Source organism: Sphaeramia orbicularis, chromosome 6 (assembly GCF_902148855.1).
Source record: "Sphaeramia orbicularis chromosome 6, fSphaOr1.1, whole genome shotgun sequence".
Taxonomy (NCBI): domain Eukaryota; kingdom Metazoa; phylum Chordata; class Actinopteri; order Kurtiformes; family Apogonidae; genus Sphaeramia; species Sphaeramia orbicularis.
Genome location: NC_043962.1, coordinates 18,935,974 through 18,954,351, shown reverse-complemented (window position 1 = coordinate 18,954,351; position 18,378 = coordinate 18,935,974). Strand labels below are relative to the sequence as shown.

Here is an 18,378-nt window from a genome sequence, read left to right as displayed (position 1 = left end):
TTTACATGGGTTGATAGGAGTAGTGGATTGACAGTTTAGATCGGTAGATGCTTTTGGTTGACAGTGGATGTTTGGGTCTTTATGGGCTTTCCTATCCTATCCTATCCTATCCTATCCTATCCTATCCTATCCTATCCTATCCTATCCTATCCTATCCTATCCTATCCTATCCTATCACTACATTAAATACTAAAATAGCTTTTATTATTACAAAAATTACCAGCAAACAACATATATCCCCACTCAGCTTCACTTTAAAACCCACCAACATTCAGTTTTCCAGGAGTCTACTGGTGCAGTGACAGAGTGACAATCAGGAGGAAGATACTAACAAGAGTTTTCATCATGCAAGTGCATAGAGGGCGACTGCAGTCAGTGACTAGCTGGCATGTAAGAGCTCCATCAGTTCCTCCCTGAGGGTAGACACTGCCTTGCATTAGGACACAGAGAGCCAGTGAGTCACCTTGCCTCAGTCCATCCTGAGAGCATTCAGCACTTCACTGTCAGCTGGGCCTGCTCCCTCCACTATTCCCCTGAACCAAGGTTAAGGAGTTGGACAGTTAAAAGCTCAAGTGTAACCGCACGGAGCTTGAAATGCATATATTATTTGGTTTTTGGCCAGCTATAAATGAATTGCCTTCAACTTGTGTAAGTGTACAGACAGCGCAGGGACTGTTATGTGTGTGTTTTATTCAAGTCGCAGTACACTGTGACAGTATGACATCCAGCCAAAATGCATTATAACGGGACTGTGTGCTTACTTATGCATTCAGTCACCCTGGTTATATTTGCTCTTTCTCTTCATTGTGGTTCTTTTGTATTTTATCCCATCTCATTTTTAGCTCCAATTTATGTATTGATGCAAATTATTTAGGTTTAAGTGTTGAGTGTTTTATTTAGCAATCTTGGACATTAATAGGCCTCAATCAGGCCTTTTTGTAGTACATTTGATTCCTCTTTTTCAATGGTTCCCAACCTTTTTTGACTCGTGACCCCATTTTAACATCACAAATTTCTGGCGACCCCTGACATTCAAATCTGAGACTTTTTTTTTTTTTGTTAAAATTAATTTGTTTTGATTATGTACTAGTTTGCTATACTATGTTGCAAATAAATGTTAATTTTAGACGACATTTAGGCTATATGATGTTATTATGGATGGAGGCAGAAAAGCCAGGTGTAGATTACTGCACAAAATGAGAATTTTATTTTCCTTGGTCAGGATATGTACAGTCAGTCCAGCTTGGATTTACAAGGCTGACAATTAATACTAAACAAACTAGAACTCAAACTATGAATTATGAAAGAGCTGCAGCATCTGAAACCGACCACAATGACCATTTGAAAGATAAACAGTACCACAGTGCTTCAGTTTCAGCTTCACAGTTTGCCATGTCTTTTATGTGTTGAGATTGTCTCTCTCAACTCACCATGTATTTTTTATTAGTAAGGTTTTTATTTTTATTAATTACTAGAAATTTCAGGCAACCTTATTTGAATTCTAGGCAACCCCACGTGGGGTCCCGACACCAAGGTTGAAAAACAGTGCTGTAGTTCCACCCTGATCCTGGGTTTTTTTTTTTTGTTTGTTTTTTCTTAAAAATTCAGTTTGCAGTTAAATTTTCACACCGTTATGTTCCCCTTCAGATGAATTATACTACACTTGGTGATCTCTGATTTGATATCTATATGTTCTGCTATAGGTTCTATTGGTTGTGCTGTTCTTCTGTCTAAGATTGTTATGATTGTTGATATTTGTATCATTATTTATGTTTTGCTTGTTCACATATATGTTAAATTTCATTGCATGTTCAGAATAAATCACTTAATCAACAAAAAGAATAAGACATGGTGAAATATGTGTTCGCGATACTTGCAAAGTTAAGAAGATCCGTCAGCTGGAGCTTCATTAAGCACTTGTTGCCATGCTAACAGGCTGAATTATGTTGGTTAAAACAATAACTAATTCTCTGGTTGCATTTTAATTATTGCCATGCTTTTATTAGTGTGTAACTAAGTACACATCTGTGTCTACGAAGAGCTTCATAGGGTTGTTTTGGAAGATGGAAGACTGTGTTAGAGGATCCAGAGAGGGAACACTCTACCCAGTTTCACCTTGTGTAATATGTTTGATGTATTAAACTAAAGGCAGGGTTAACATGATCTTATAAGAGTCAGCAGTAGAGACTTTCACCGAACCCTACCCAGTTCAAATCAGTTTTGTTGCCATCTGAGGCCAATTATGAGAATTATGGCCTTGTGTGGTGCAGTATTCTGCTGAATCACACCTGGGGGTCTTTGGTCTGTGCACAATAACAAGGGGGTGGGCCATGAATTCTGTGGTCATGCATGTGTCTGAGTGGGCAATTTACTTTCTTATAAAATTGTTTGAGAAGAAAGTGGAAACTAGGTGGATGCCAGTGCGGACCACCTGCTGCTTTAAATGTTTTAAGATGGATTTCCCAGAGCTTTGCACAACTGCTCCTAAAAGGTGGCACACTGCAAGCAATAAAAGCAATGAAGAAGGAATGAAGAGTAATCCCTGCAAAATCAGACTCTTGTAAAATTGTATACAGCATGGGTTTTTTTTTACATAAGTGGTCTTGATGGTTGTCTGGGGTTTTAGCTGAAATCTGGAGCTGTTTAAGACACTGGTACAGGTGCAGCAGATGGTGATGTCTTCTGTAGCACCCTGACCAAAGATGTTGAAGAGATGCTGCCATGGTTGCTGCTCTGTTAACAGCTGCTCTCTGGGTTTATGAACTAAACATCTGTGACTTATTATGAGGAATTACATTTCTAGATGTTTTGCCACTGTTTTTTTTTTTATTACGTGAATTGCTCATAGCAAAACAATGTGCTTCTTTCCTTATCATCATCCAGAGGTCAACCAGTAGTGAAGTTTTTATGCAGTGTTTTTCAACCTTGGGGTCAGGACTCCACGTGGGGTCGCCTGGAATTCAAATAAGGTCGCCTGAAGTTTATAGTAATTGATAAAAATAGAAATAAAAACTTACTAATAAAAAATATATGGTTTTGACAGAGACAGTCACAATCCATAAAAGTCATGACAAACTCTGAAGCTGAAACTAAAGCACTGTGGTACTGTTTATCTTTCAAATCTTCATTATGGTCAGTTTAAGATGCTGCAGCTCTTTCATAATTCATAGTTTGAGTTATTGTTTGTTCAGTATTAATTGTCAGCCTTGTAAATACAAGCTGGACTGACTATATATATCCTGTCCAAGGAAAATAAAATTCTCACTTTGTGCAGTAATCTACACCTGGCTTTTCTGCCTCTGTCCATAATAATATACATTATATAGACTAAATATCATCTAAAATTTATGTTTATTTGCAACATAGTATAGCAAACTATTACATGATCAAAAACAAATTAATTTTAGCAAAAAACATGTCTTTGTTTTGTATGTCTGGAGTCGCCACAAATTTGTGATGTTAAAATGGGGTCATGAGCCAAAAAAGGTTGGGAATCACTGTAATAAAGGGTAGTTTCATATAAGAAAACACACCATAGGAAATGTAATAAATCAATAAATCTGGAACTGAACAACAAATGTATGTGATTTTAGGTGTCATTACCTTAAAAGTCATTAATTCCAGTTGAAGATTCTGATCATTCAGTAATTGTGCTATAGTACAGTATCGGCCACTGTCAGACGGAAATTCCATTAACATCAGTATTTTGTAAAACACCCTACTGGCACTGGTTGATCAGTCAAACCAATTAATCACCCTCTCTCTGTTAACATCATTAACATAATTTAAAGAGTCAGAGGTGGGAAACTGTCAGAACTGGTTATTTTTGGGGGATTTTAAGTCTATTTCAACCCTTTAAGACCTAAATAACTACCAGCAACCAAAAGCTAAAATGTTGAATATGTTTTGATCCACAAATCCTATCAATACATGTAAATAATTCAAGTAAAATGTAGTTTCTCAGCTTTTCGGCAACATCAGACATGGCCCATTTGGACATTTAGAGGCTTCATAATCAATGAGGAAATACCTTCATCTTCTGAAACATCGATTCACCAATAAAACATGTAGTTTAACACATAAAAATAGTAGATGCTTGCTTTTATGTTCAGCTAATGAGATATTTTGCTGAAAAAAGTCACTTCTGCTTCAGTTTTCTCTGCTCTGATATGAGAATTTTTGAATTTACTCTGAGCTTTTATGAACATCTACATGGCCAGTAAAAAAAAAAAAAAAATGCATAAAGGATAAAATAATACATGGTCATAAATCACTTGGAAACAGTTAAATGTAGAGAGAAATTCATTGGGAAGTTGACACAGGAAAGTTCTAGATCTTTAAGGGCTAAAGGATTGAGAAAACAATCCACTTCAATGTAGTTGCTTCTAAATTTACACTGAAATCGTTGTTGAAGTTGCCCTTATTAACCTAATTTCTTCTATTGTATGTAACCATATATTTATTATGTATTTGTGCTGTATGAAAGTTGTTTTGTTTGTTGTGTCTTGATTTGTTGTAACTATGTCTATGCTATGGGTGTACTATGTCTATATAGAAGAAATATATATAGACCAAGGTTAGTTTACTGACTGTATGTGTAAAACCAAAAATGGAAATACTGGTACTAAGTGAACAGGAATCATTAACTAACCCCTTTCTGTATAAGTTGGAATAAAATGCCCTTTAAGGCTGTCTGCGGACACAGGTTGAATGTTGAGTGTCATTGTTGCTGCAGGCAGTGTGTGCTTTAAATTAACAGCATCTTATTAGAGAGAAGCCATTAAAACCAAAGCCTCTTTCTTCACTGCGATCACTGAACTACATGTAGAATCTCAGTTTTCTGAGTTGACACCCTGCAAACAGTATGAAGGGTGCAGCACGAAGTTACAGAGAAATAAGAAACTGTCAACAAAGCGAAATGAAGAGCAGTTCGCCTTGTCACCCTCTGTAGTTGTGGTGCAGCGAACACACAGAGGTGTGAATAATGGAAATGCTTTTGAAATAGTGCACATTATTGCCTTTGGGAGACGTCTTTGACAGGTGCAACTAAGAAGCATAATTACTACCTTTCAGGTTCTTTGTTTTCTTGGTCAGATTCTCACTCTTGACGCAAATAATTACAGATAATTTGGTACTCTTTCATAACCTTTTTATTCTTTTTATTAAAATGAAATATGTATATACAGCTATTGCACTGATATGTAACATTTATGTTTTTTTTTTTTTTCTTGAGAATTTGGATAAAAACAGCTGCAATAACTGGATTTTATTCTGCTTTTTGGGTTTTTTTGTTTTTTGTTTTACATAATCTTTTTTTTAAGACTGCAGAATATGTCCTTTATAAGTTTTAGTCATTTGTAGAGTAAGAAAACTCTAAATGTTTCTGTCTGTTCTTCCCTCCCTCAGGTGTCCTCAGCCTACCTGAGGGTCTGACTCTTCTCAGAGATCAGCAGCAGCAGCAGCGAGCAGGGAAGAGTGCAGAGGCAAACACCCACAGTCAGTCTGAGCTGCGGTCCATTGAACAATGCTTACTGGCCACAAGAGTGGGCAGCATCTCTGAACTCAGTGAGTGTTTTTTGTGTGCTAGTCTGTGTGTGTGTGCATGTATGTGTGTGTGTGTGCGTGTGTGCGTGTGTTTGTGTGTGTGTTTGAAGGGAAAAGCTGTGTCAGGAATGCCAATAACTACTACTGCCCCCCTGCATAGTGCTTGATCCCAGGCAGGGCAACTGCTGCTGTGCACAAAGTGAGGTATGTGAATAAAAAGTTGAGCAAAGAAGAATTGATTGGCCTGCACAGGAGTTTGATCACACCAGGCGCCAACTCCTTTGCGATAAACTGACAGGGAGCCAGACCTTATTGTCCATCATCAAGGCAAGGCAAGGCAGGTTTATTTATATAGCACATTTCGTGTACAAGACAATTCAAAGTGCTTTATATAAAATGTTAAAAGCATTACAGCAGAAGCAATAAAAAGTATAGGAATGAGAAAAACAAACAAACAAATCAAAACAAAATTAGGTAAATAGATAAAACAGATAAGCAGATAAAACAGATAAAAACTCTAAGCTTAAAAGAATAAAAACTCTATTCAAATGCAGCTGAGAACAGGTGGGTCTTTAACCTGGATTTAAATAAACTGAGTGTTTCAGCTGATCTGAGGTTTTCTGGGAGTTTGTTCCAGACATGTGGAGCATAGTAGCTGAACGCAGCTTCTCCTTGTCTGGTTCTGACTCTGGGAACTGACAACAGACCAGATCCAGATGACCTGAGGGGTCTGGTGGGTTCATACTGGGTCAGGAGGTCATTGATGTATTTAGGTCCTAAACCATTCAGAGCTTTATAGGCCACCAACAGAACTTTAAAGTCTATCCTCAGACAAACAGGTAGCCAATGTAAGGACCTCAGAGTTGGACTAATATGGTCCGTTTTTCTGGTCTTAGTGAGGACTCTAGCAGCAGAGTTCTGAATGAGCTGCAGTTTGGATTTTTTTAGGTAAACCTGTAAAGACACTGTTGCAATAATCAAGCCGACAACGACATCAGTGGACAACGTTTGAGATTCATACAGTCTAGAAACACACAGAAAAATTCAGGGTGTTTTATGTACATGTCAGTGCCCAACAGTCCCACACAGGTGCATTATTCAGACGTACACTTCTTTAGTGATCTGTCAAAGATGTTTGTAGAGAGAGTATTTCAGTTCAGAGAACTTCAAGGAAATGCTTCATAAATGGGTTGAAGGCTAGCTGAGCAGGAGCTGAAATTGCTGACATCTGGTGCACTGGGCTGAAATTCAAAAGCTTTAAATTTGTCTATTTCCAAGCCAGATATGCTCCATGTTCAATAATTGGTGTTTCCCCTAGAATCTTCTTCTTGGATTGAAAATTCTCCAAAGCCGAATTTAAACCATCTGATATAAAAATTAAATTATTCTGGGGTTGCTTCAAGTGAACAGCCGAACTAATTTACATCTACATTTACAAGATTTTCACTTTTGAGGCGAATGGTAACACTTATGTGCAAAAAAAAAAAAACTCCTCTTTAACATTGTGTGTGCCATATCTTTGTCCTACTTTCAGTTATACCATCAATGTGAGAAATTCTAATGAATCACAGGATTTATTTGAATAGATGTTTAACATATAATTGTGATGAACTGAATAAATTTAACGTCTGCCCACATACAATATATTTATTATTCAAGGAATAGTAGGCATCCAAGTGAATACTGTGAATATTTCTCTAATTTGAAGTCATTTACATTGGTTTTAGGATTCAATTTGATAAGATTTTTTCTATGTTATTGGAAAAGTTGCATACTATGGCCTCACGTTCTACATATACAAACTTTGACGCTGCAAAAGTTCAGCAGTACAAGTTTCCACTAGACTTTGTATTTAGTGGAAAAATAACATTCATACATTCTCAAAATATAAAGTGGCAAGCAGTGTCATTTTGCGATGTGATATAATCAGATATAATCAGTAAGTTGTCTCAGCGAGCAAGTAGGAAGCTAATTTAAAGTGATTTTGTTTTGATGCTTTGCTTGTGTGCAACTCTGCAGCTCATTTCAGAAAACACATCTGAATGCTTCTGCATCCACTTACAGAAAAACTATAGTTTCAGACACCAAATATATCCTAATGTGCAGTGTTTTAAACAAAAAACAATCAAGCCAAACAATGAAAAAAGGGGTATAAGGGTTTGTTTTAGCTGTCATGACATCAGCGTCACAAGACAAGGCTGGAAAGTGCTTTCTGTATATCCAGTGTAAACATTTATCATCAGAATAAACATTGAGCCAATCCTCCTCATTGTATGTTTTCTCTGGACCGAAGTGGGAGGTGCAAAGCCGAGCCAAATCACCAGTCCTCTGTCCATGTTATATTGATGAGGTCAAGCAAGGACTCATTCTGTTATGTTGACACTGCAAACACACTCTGAGACAACAGAGCCGCCGATGGATAATAGCACAGCTTAGTCCAGCGGTAATGTTATCAGTTCTGGAGAGGAATTCTGTAAATAACTCTAGGATTTGCAAATAGACACACAGCTCAAGCTGAAAAAAAGAATAATTGGAGAAAGCAGCTGAGCTAGAAATGATTACACCATCATGCTGTGGCATATATTTAAAAGAAAACAAATAGGAAACAAAGAAAAACAAAAGATGCAACTGTTTGGGAAAGGACAGATAAGAGTTTTATTTGCAGTAATATGCTGAGTAGGAATGAGCCCCAACATAGGAACGTTTGCATCTTATGTAAGAAATGACTTTGGAGTGGTATTTAGAGTTAGAGGTTTGCCACTGATTTACCTCTCTGTATTTTCTCATGTTCTCTTCCATCTAAATGCCAGATTTGCATATTTGAAGTGACAGCCTCCAAAATGCTGCAGTTCTTTGTGTGTAATCATCACTTACTCACGTTAGACAAAAACCTGCTTGAAATCTGTCCATACAGGGTTGTTAGTGTAACTTAATATGCCAGTGAATTCGGCCTAGTCTATTTTTAGAAGAGCAGGTCGGTGGAGGATACAATACGCTGCATGTAGGCTTTCTCTGTATATAAATCTATACATGGCTAAAAAAATAAATTATCAGCACCGCAAAGTGAAACAAGGTCAAATGGCAGTGACATCATTGTGTTAGTTAGTGCATCTGTGGGCTTTACCACAGGAGTGTACTAAACCAGCCGTTGTGCTAAATATCGTCAGAGCTGTTGGAACAGCTATGAATGCTTTAAACTATGAAGTATTCCTGACTGAATGTTGCAATATCTCTGTTTGATTTATGTCTTGATTTAGTTCTTCTACTGACTTCCTTGTTAAGTTATTCACAACCTTTTAACTTGTCCATAAATTAAATTATGTGCAATTATATTTACAATAAATGGTATTACATGTAACGACTCTTTAAAATACCAGTACTGTTCTTAATAATTCATATTTAGCTCCCCAGTTCCCCATACTCAATACAGTTATCATTATTTTTAAAAGCAATTAGGAGCATGATGATTTATCATTTCTGAACAAGACTCGGTTCAAAAACACACCATAAAAGTCATTAGGAGCAATGCTTAGCATTTTCAGAGATGGTAATGTGTCCCTCTGTTTTGTCTCCGCTGCTGTCTTCCATTTTTTGTTTTATTTTTGGGGTTTAGTGTAATAGAATCTGTACTTTGGACAGTTTTCCTCTAAGTATTTCAGCCAAGAACAAACACAAGATGCTGCTGCTGAAAAGATTCTGCTAATTGCCATCAGTACTCCAAGTTATACAGTTCAGCAAAAAAAGAAAAAAAAAAGAAAAAAAAAAATTGTGGCAGCAGAAACATAGCTATTACTGTTTAATGTATCTATTGCATTCATAATTTGTAATTCTAATGGCACAGCATGATGCTAGTGTATTTTAGGGTAGCAGGAGAATGCTATGAAATTTATTCAATTACTCAGGAACTATAGGTGTAAAGAGGGCAGTATAGTTCTGCAGTGTTGCAGTATCTTTATAACTATTCAGTTCTATTTCAACAACAGGAGCCTCTTGTATAACAACATTCTGAACTGACCAGGATGTGATATGCCTGACACTCCCATTCTCACTGAGTTCATACTTTTCTCTTTAATAAAGACTCCAGAGACCTCTGACAGCAAAAGAACTGTCATGTGGCTTTACTTTGTTTGTCAGCTTGTTCAAACTAACCTGTCCTGGATCTTAAACTCCTTGAAGGGTATAGTCGCTACAGGGAGGCCAAGCACTTCTTCCTGTCACTTAATATAATACAAGACTTTCAGTCCACATGATGTGAAATCACACTGAAATTTAAGGTAGAAATGGATGATGATGATGATGATGATGATGATGATGATGATGATGATGAAAATGATGGTAATGATGATGATGATAATGATGATAATGATAATATGCAAAATCACTGGTTGTTTATAACTTTGGCTCAGGGAAAATGAAAAAGAGTAGCTTAGCATCTTGTTGAGTCAGCATAGCCACAGGCGACCATTAAACATAATCATGGCAGCATAGCAGCAAATAATTGAAACACAAAAACTGTGATATTGGCAGCAGCGGCACAGTCATTGCACATCGCAGCCAAAACCCCGTCATCAATACCCAAAGGAAAGCTGGTTACACTGGACTTATTTCCCCACAAAGACTTTAATATAATTGCTCCATCAGATATTACTTAATTTCATTCACATTTCTAAAAAGTATATGTTCCTTTTCACCAGCTTTTACAATTTTTATGTTGGTGCTACTCTGACAGTTACTGGCCTTAAAGGTGCCAACTGTCATAAAATACTTCATAAATCAAAACACTGCCATTGTCCTTGAAAATGACATATAATTTGTGTAATTCTATTTTTCTACGGAGATTTTCAAGCCTTTAAACCGGAGACAGCATGACCTTGAAATTTAAAGGCTACAGGCAATCACCGAGATACCTGAAGAGCAGGAGCTGCTATGAATGTCCTCTGCTGCTCTTCTTGTTTGCATAAAATTAATTACCTGAAATGACAAGCTGATTAAAGCATTAAATCTGACAATGAATGTTAAGGTTGTGACTTATTAAACTACATTAATTTATCTGCACTTCCTACTTTTTGTCACAACAACATCATCTCATTGTTCAGAGCCAATATATGGACACTGAAAGTAGTTTCCAGGTCTTTAGGAGCCTCTTGTATTGGCATTTAGTACTATTGGTGGGTATTTCTGTAAAGACCTGCTGAAGGAGCAGCAGTAATCTCTATGTGTTAAGCTCCTAGTAGTTCACTGTTCCAATCTTTCTGCGTTGCTCTGCAGGCTGAAAAAATAATCTTCCTCCTCAACCTGGCCACGATCTGCCAGCCTCCTTTTGCCAGTGCTCCTCCTCAGAACGAAATGTCACAGACCAGCATAAATAAGACATGAGAACTGGCTGCAGCTGACCACCTCAGCTCCCCTTTCCATCCTAAAAAACAACAGTGTAACAAGATAATCTGGAATATTGTTTTGTTATAATTCAGATAACACGCCACAGACAAATTTTTGACCTAAAGTTTATGAAAAATGTGGTTACCATCAACACATTTCCTGTTCATTGCATCATAAGGTGATGTCCAGGATATTTCTTAATCTTTTCTCCAGCAGCACCACTGTTCCCAAAGGACAACTGAGAGATTGACTGTTTTATTGCATGAAGGCTCTTCCCTCATTCAGATGTTCTTTTCACACTTGGCTCTTGCATTGTTGCAGCTAAATGGAATCTCCGCAAATGCCAAACAGTGCAGTTCTGATGCTAAACAAACCCTTTGTCCGTCACAACGTCTGTTTGTCCCTGTTCTATAGTGTTTATGTCCACATACAGTGTCATTCAATTAGACTTGAGAACAAAGTTCCATTGTGCTCTATTACTGTTTCCTTTGAATAGCATCAAATTGACCAGAACACTGTGACACAGAGTGTTTTTTTAGATCAACCCTGCTTCAGAATTTCATTACATTTTCTCATAGTAGCAGTGGGTCTAGACAGAAGGGAGAAGCGACAGAAATCTGACAGCACTCAGTGAAATGGGATTTGAGGTCTTGCAGTAATAATGCAAGGTTGTTTTTCAAGTAAGCAGACGCTGCCACTCTGCCAATAACTACAGTGCCACAGTCATAGTGGTATATTCCAGTGAATGGATATCGTGACCAAGCAGTTATCTGTAAAATTACCTTCAAATTAAGTAATTACAAAAGCTAATTTCATGATTTTTATTTATTTTTTTTACTGATTTTTTTCATTCGCCATTGTCCTTTCAGTATGAAATCAGAACATAATAGGCTTTTACAAGAACTGTTTACTTTACTTTCCACCCACCTAGAGAATATTAAAATTTTCATTAGCAGAATCCTCTCAAGTCTTGATTTTTCAAGCCCAACTGGATGACCTTAACGTGCTGACAAATTATACAGGGGAATAGCTGGGAGTAGCTAATGCTTATCCATAAATATTCATTCTTCACACAGTCCGTTCCTTAGTAGATTATTCTCCTCCTTTTCCCACGTGAGCTGTAAAGAAAGGACGAGGGTGAACCCTGTCTTTTTCCTGACTGTAGTGTGTGGAAAACTCCCAATTTCCCCTGACAGAGTGAGCTCTTAGGGGGATGGAAGGAATGAGGATGATTCCCACCACATCTGTTTAAAGGCCGTGTGCTTAAAATATTCCTGTCTTCTCTGTTATCTCAGAGTGTGCCTGCACATGAATTCTGCTCTCACTGCTTGTGATTCTCAGTTGTGATCCTCTTTGTTGTCCATGTGTGTGTGTGTGTGTGTGTGTGTGTGTGTGTGTGTGTGTGTGTGTGTGTGTGTGTTTGTTTGCATATAGGTGACCTGGTGTCTCGGGCTATGCACCACCTACAGCCACTGTACATGAAGAACCACAATAACGGGACACCGATTCACCAGAAGAGCGGTGTGATTCACTGGTCTCCTGAGGCGATCTACACTCTGTGTTACTTCATGCACTGTCCTCAGATGGAGTGGGAGAACCCCAACATTGAGCCGTCAAAGGTTACCTTACAAACAGAGAGGTAGGATGAAAGAAAGTAAAAATAGGAGCTCCAAGTTGGTCAATACACATCCTAAATAACACAGTCCAGTAAAAGATAAAAGATAGATTGCACACGCAACAAAGAGTCTGGTATTGATTAATTCATTAGACCTCTGCACCTCATTTTGTACTACAGTATGGGCAGTAAAATATAGCTGCTTTAATGTTCAGCAGGACAATAATAAAAGACCACCATAAGGCCACAGTGACACAAAGTGGAAACTCCCTCCAATTTACACCTCTGCACATGTCCTCCCCCTCACCTCAGCATATAACTTTAGTTACAATCTGTTGGTAATATTCTGTAGGGATCTGCAATGTAACTGTACACCTCTACAGACTGTTCTTTTATTGTATTTCTGGCTCTCTGTGCTTATCCCTGAAATGGCACACCAGATGTTTTCCTCTGGAAGGAAAGCAGTTTTACATAAGTAAATTGTCAGATTATTGGCTACTACGTTAAGCCCTCTGGGTGACCTGAGCGATGGCAGGAAAGAGGCAGTTGGAATGGGCCGGCCCAGAAATGACTGTGCCCACTGCCCAGTATCAGTAAAGAAAATTACTGTCACTGACGCAAGAACATTTACATACTGTAATCTGAATTTCCTCTTACATTTTTTTAGTACAATGAGCTTACAGTAGTACACCACATCAGAGCAAATAGTCACAATTTTAGGGAACTATATAAATGACTCCATGAACATGATGAATGCCAGCTGTGTCAAACAGATCAATAAATGAGGAGGTGAATAGGGTTGTAAAACTCAAAATTGCTTCAAAGTCATGAAATATACAGTCGTTTACTGAAAATCTTAGGTTAGAATTACAGGAAACTAGTTAAACTTGATACAACAGGTCTGGTGTACTCATAAATTGTGTTTGTACTTGGGAGATATTTCAGGGTACAAAAAAAATGGGTTGATCCTGCAAGTTCTTTCAAAAACACTCCATTTAAGAACAAATTTGTGAGTATAAGTGGTTCCAATTAGAATTCAGCAGTAAAAGTATAGTGAATGTGTGAAGCATGGATGATGTAAGATTAGACGATATTTTCACGGTTTTATTTCTTTCGTCCTATAAGCTATAGCTTTTTGACACTTCCTGTTGGTCCCACAAGTCATTCTGAATGTTTTCCGATAATCTCCGAGTGAGGCTTTGGGGCCCTCCACCACCAAGCCATTGCCCCTCGGAAGACTGGTGGTTCCCTCAATGACAAATCCATCTGAGTTCTGAATTATAGAGTTGCTTCCAGGTGGTCATGGGCCTTTCCGATTTACTTCTACATACTGAGGTCCATCTAAATCCAACCTTGGGTATCCAATCTGGAAGAATTTTTTTTTTGTTTTTTTTTTTTGTTTTTTTTTTTGTTTTTTTTGTTTAGTTTATTTTGAATATGCAACAAAACAAAGTAATATTACTTAGTCCTTAGAAATAAAACAGGAAGAAATCATGGAGAAAAAAACATACAAATACATGAAAGCAAAATATGACTTCATTTGCACATTCAAAAAGGAGTGGGAGGAAGTATAACTTTTTTTAATCCCACCCCTTCTCCACACAATAGTCTATCCTTTAGCTTCCTATCAGCATAATATATGAAAAATCAAGTCCCTTAGATCTCTTATGAGGTTAGATTTTTTTTTTTTTTTTAGTTTAGTTTATTTTGAATATGCAACAAAACAAAGTAATCTTACTTAGTCCTTAGAAATAGAACAGATAGTAAGAAATCAAGGAGAAAAAAAAACTTATACCTATACATGATAGCAAAGCATAACAATCAACAAACACAAAAAACAAGGAACAGCTGAAATAAGACAAGAAAGATTATTAATGTAACATAAGTATTAGGACCCTCTATCTTTGTACTGTGACCAGACCATCTGTTTATTTACCAGTTTAAATTGTTGGATATTTTGACATTGCTTGTGTTGGATATCCAGACGGTTCCAAAATTTCACTCCACATACAAACACACAAAAACGTTTACGAGTGGTTTCGAAATTTTGCTGATTTTATTTGGTGTATGCTGAGACCCCCTTGACAACGAGATTGTACATGTTAAGGGATTTATCACAGCACTAGTAAAGGATACTAATGCGTCCAGCTCTCAGATTCAAATCATGGTTCTAAATTGTGTTAGATATTAGTTTTAGTAGATATTACAAATCCCTTACAGGCAGCTGTTGTGGAAGTTTTTTTGAGAAAATAGTCTAAACTTTGCTTTTTCTACTATATGAAAAAACAGACTTTTACTAGATTGATAAACAGTATTGCACACATGAAGGAGTTAAGTAATTTAATTGCTTATAGTCATAGTCACAAAGTGAAAAGCTTATATGTAGGATATAATAACCAACCATTCTGAGGTGGGAAGTGATATGTGGGAGAGACACACTTTTCAATACTCAAAAAGTAATCAGTTATATTATTGCATTTTAACAGTATATTTACTAATCTGCAGTGTAAGACTGGATAAGTTCAGTGTACTTAAAAATTTAAGTAAACTGGTTGCCTTAAAAAATTTAAGTAATGAGTAATGAAAACTTGAATTAAACTTAAATGCTTGATTTGAATGGAATCGCTATTTTAAGTCCAACACACTAAATGCCTAGTTAATTTAACTTGAAATTTGTTGCAATGTCAATTGCTTTATATAATCATAGACTTAATATCACCATTTCATTGTACTCAATTCCAAGCTGATTTAAATTCAAATTTTTGCAACATAAATTACTTTGTATATTTACTCAACTTAATATATTGCAGTGTGGATGGAAGTTACACATGAAGGTAACTCAATGTAATTTTTATGTACAAGAAGTGCTTCCAACTCAGCAAGGCATAATGATTCATATTGAAAAATAACTATCATAGATGAACAGTAAAGCCATTGTTTGGCCTATGGCTCTCACTCATGGTGCAGCTCTACAAAAATACAAAAACAAACACAAAAAGGCCAATAAACACCGCCATACACACATTAAGTCAAAATTAACACTAACACCACAACCCCACTGAACCCGTGCACATAAAAATAACACATTTTCAACAACATGCCCAATACCCACAATGCAATGCAGAGATAAAAAGGTGTGGTCATGACTAAAACTTAGTGATTCAAATCCATTCAACTTAAACTTTTTCATACTTTCGACTGTGTCTACAAATTAGTAGAATATACTTAACATTTTATAGTAATGTAATAAAACTTAAATCATTTAAGTACATTGTAATTAAAGCATTTTAGTAAATACAGAGTCAGGGCTTACAGTGTATGACCGATTACATTTCATGAGTAAGTATAGTGATCTATTTTTCTTTTTCTTTTACTCACACTCATGTACATCTTGAGCTGCTTAGTGTATCTTTCACTTAAGTAGGAACCTTTGTCAGCTCGCAGCAGAGGTGGAAACAGGGCTGACAGATGAGCCTGAGCAGTCGTCCTCAAAGACTCCAGACTTTATCGCCTGCAGTGGAGTAGATATCAGCTAATGTGTGTCCCAGGTGTCTGACTGACATCTGCTTTAGCTCTGATTATCATTAGTAATGAAAACCACATCCGTGCGTATTTGTTTTAGTCACAAGGGCTCAAATGAAATGAGCTACAATTAAGAAAAACACTGACTCTGCAGTACGTTGTCCTCACTTTTTTTTGGGTTCTTCAAAGACGTTCACATGAAAACAGGAGGACCTTGAACTTCTGAAGTAGTTTTCTGTTGGGCTTGTAGGGCTTATACATTTCTTGGGTTCTGATGAGGTGTTGTGCACTGCTTTAATGAAGCCTATGGAACCAATAACATCACATGGTTGTAGGTCAGGCTGCTTGGAAGTGAGAAACAGTCTTTGCATTTCTTTGCAGATCAACCTATCACTAAAAGATCCTCCCGTGAGTCAAACTACAACTGATGGGACTAATTAACAGTGAGTGACAGCTGTTAGCTTAGCATGTGTCAAGGACAGTACAGGCATCAAGACATCGTTGGTGATGCACAGAACAGTAAACCCTGGAGGAACACACCATAGGTTTCATCATGCACAGACAACGTGCAACGTGTGATAGCTGAATGAAAAACATACATACTGTTTTATATGCTCTAACCCTCTGGAACTCCCTCCTACCTACCATCTGACACTGCCCTGACCTCAACACCTTTAAATCCCTTTTAAAAACTCATGTATTGATCTATTTTTTTTTATTTATTTATTTGCACATCATAAAACAGCAAGAGAAAATTTAAAATCACAACATTCAAACAAGCAACATCATTGTGCAGGAGTGGTTAGAAGCCAGAAAGGGCTTATGTGAATACCTCCCTGGAAATAAACAATACCCAAGAAAAAAAAAAAAAAAAAAGAAAAAAGAATTAAAAATACAATATAACTGAAATAATAAACTAAAGTAAAAACAATAAAAATGCAAATCAAATTACAAATACAAATCAAATGATATACAGCCCTACATTTTTTCATGAATTAGAGTCCTTTTCAGTTGCTTTTTAAATAATGATAAAGATGTTGATTGAAGTTCAGGTCGTAGATTATTCCAAGATTGCTTTTAATGTTTAACTTTAATGTTTAATTGTTTTATATTCATATACCTCCCTTTTGCACCTGCTTTTAATCTATTTTTAATGTGTTTGGTTTCCGTTTTTGTCTGTTGTATGTAAAGTGTCTTTTAGTTCCATGAAAAGCACTATACAAACAAAATGTATTATTATTATTATTATTATTATTATTATTATTATTATTATTATTATTATTATTATTATTATAGTGATAAAAGGCAGTTTCTGCAAAAAAAGAAGATAAAATAATTGCATTTAACAAACACAAATCAAATCACTTTAAAATCACAATTATGTACAAAAACGCAAATGTAAGAGCTAAAATTAACATCAATTATTTATATTTCAAAACCTCATGCATATATTAGCCGTATAATTACTTTCTGTCATAAGGTGTTATGGTTAAAAAAAAAAAACAACACTCATAATGTGGTTATATTTTGCATAATCTATTCATGACAGCTCGTTGTATAGAGAGTGCATTCATATTGTGCTGTCAGTACAGTAATAGAGGTCAGAATGCAATATCATGCATATGTATTTTTAAGCATATGGCTCCTCTGTGGCTGCAGTAAACACTGACTCAGGATGAGTGGGGGAGAGGTGCAAAAACACAGAAGGTGAAGTTATGTAATTGATGCTTTTCATAATTCTCACGGTGCTTTTGTATCGCTCAGGAAAGTCACATCAGTCACAGAAATTTTCCCTCTCTGAAAAAAGCAGAGATATTCATTTTCTTCCAAGCCATGAATTCCCCCAAACGGATGTTCAAAAAAGTATTCTTTGTTTAAATATAGAAGCTTATATCCTCCTTGCTGAGACATCCATTAGACTTTATGGTTACATTTTTACCTCATTTCAGTCGCAATTTCTTCATATCAGTCTGTGATTGAAATGGTGTTTTTCCACCAGACCTACACTTCGCTCTCAGGCTTTTTACATCTTTTACTCTGAAGCGTCAGCATCACCTGTATGAGCACAGTATCATTTGCAGTCTGTTTATGAGCACTGTAATATATACATTTTCAGAAAAGCAAGTCATCCTTACTGTTATTCCTACGATGAGCTGTCAAGAATACTTTACGGTAGCATGCAATAACCATAGGCTCCATCCATTATGTTCATGAAAGAACGATGATGCTCATAAAATGCTGCAATGTTATGCAAAGCAGATTAAATGCAGTGTCCTTGTAAGTAGTGGTATGATATCCATAATACTTAGTGATAGCTT

At 36.6% G+C, this 18,378-nt stretch overlaps 1 protein-coding gene across 2 annotated transcripts in view; it reads left to right on the top strand.

Annotated features, from left to right (window-relative positions):
- btbd11b (BTB (POZ) domain containing 11b) overlaps nucleotides 1-18,378 on the top strand; it is a 79,195-nt gene that overhangs the window by 43,015 nt on the left and 17,802 nt on the right. For both annotated transcript variants that reach the window (XM_030136327.1, XM_030136328.1), the window contains exons 2-3: nucleotides 5,407-5,565; nucleotides 12,358-12,562. In XM_030136327.1, coding sequence (XP_029992187.1) covers nucleotides 5,407-5,565; nucleotides 12,358-12,562 — 364 coding nt within the window. The remainder of the gene's footprint in view (nucleotides 1-5,406; nucleotides 5,566-12,357; nucleotides 12,563-18,378) is intronic.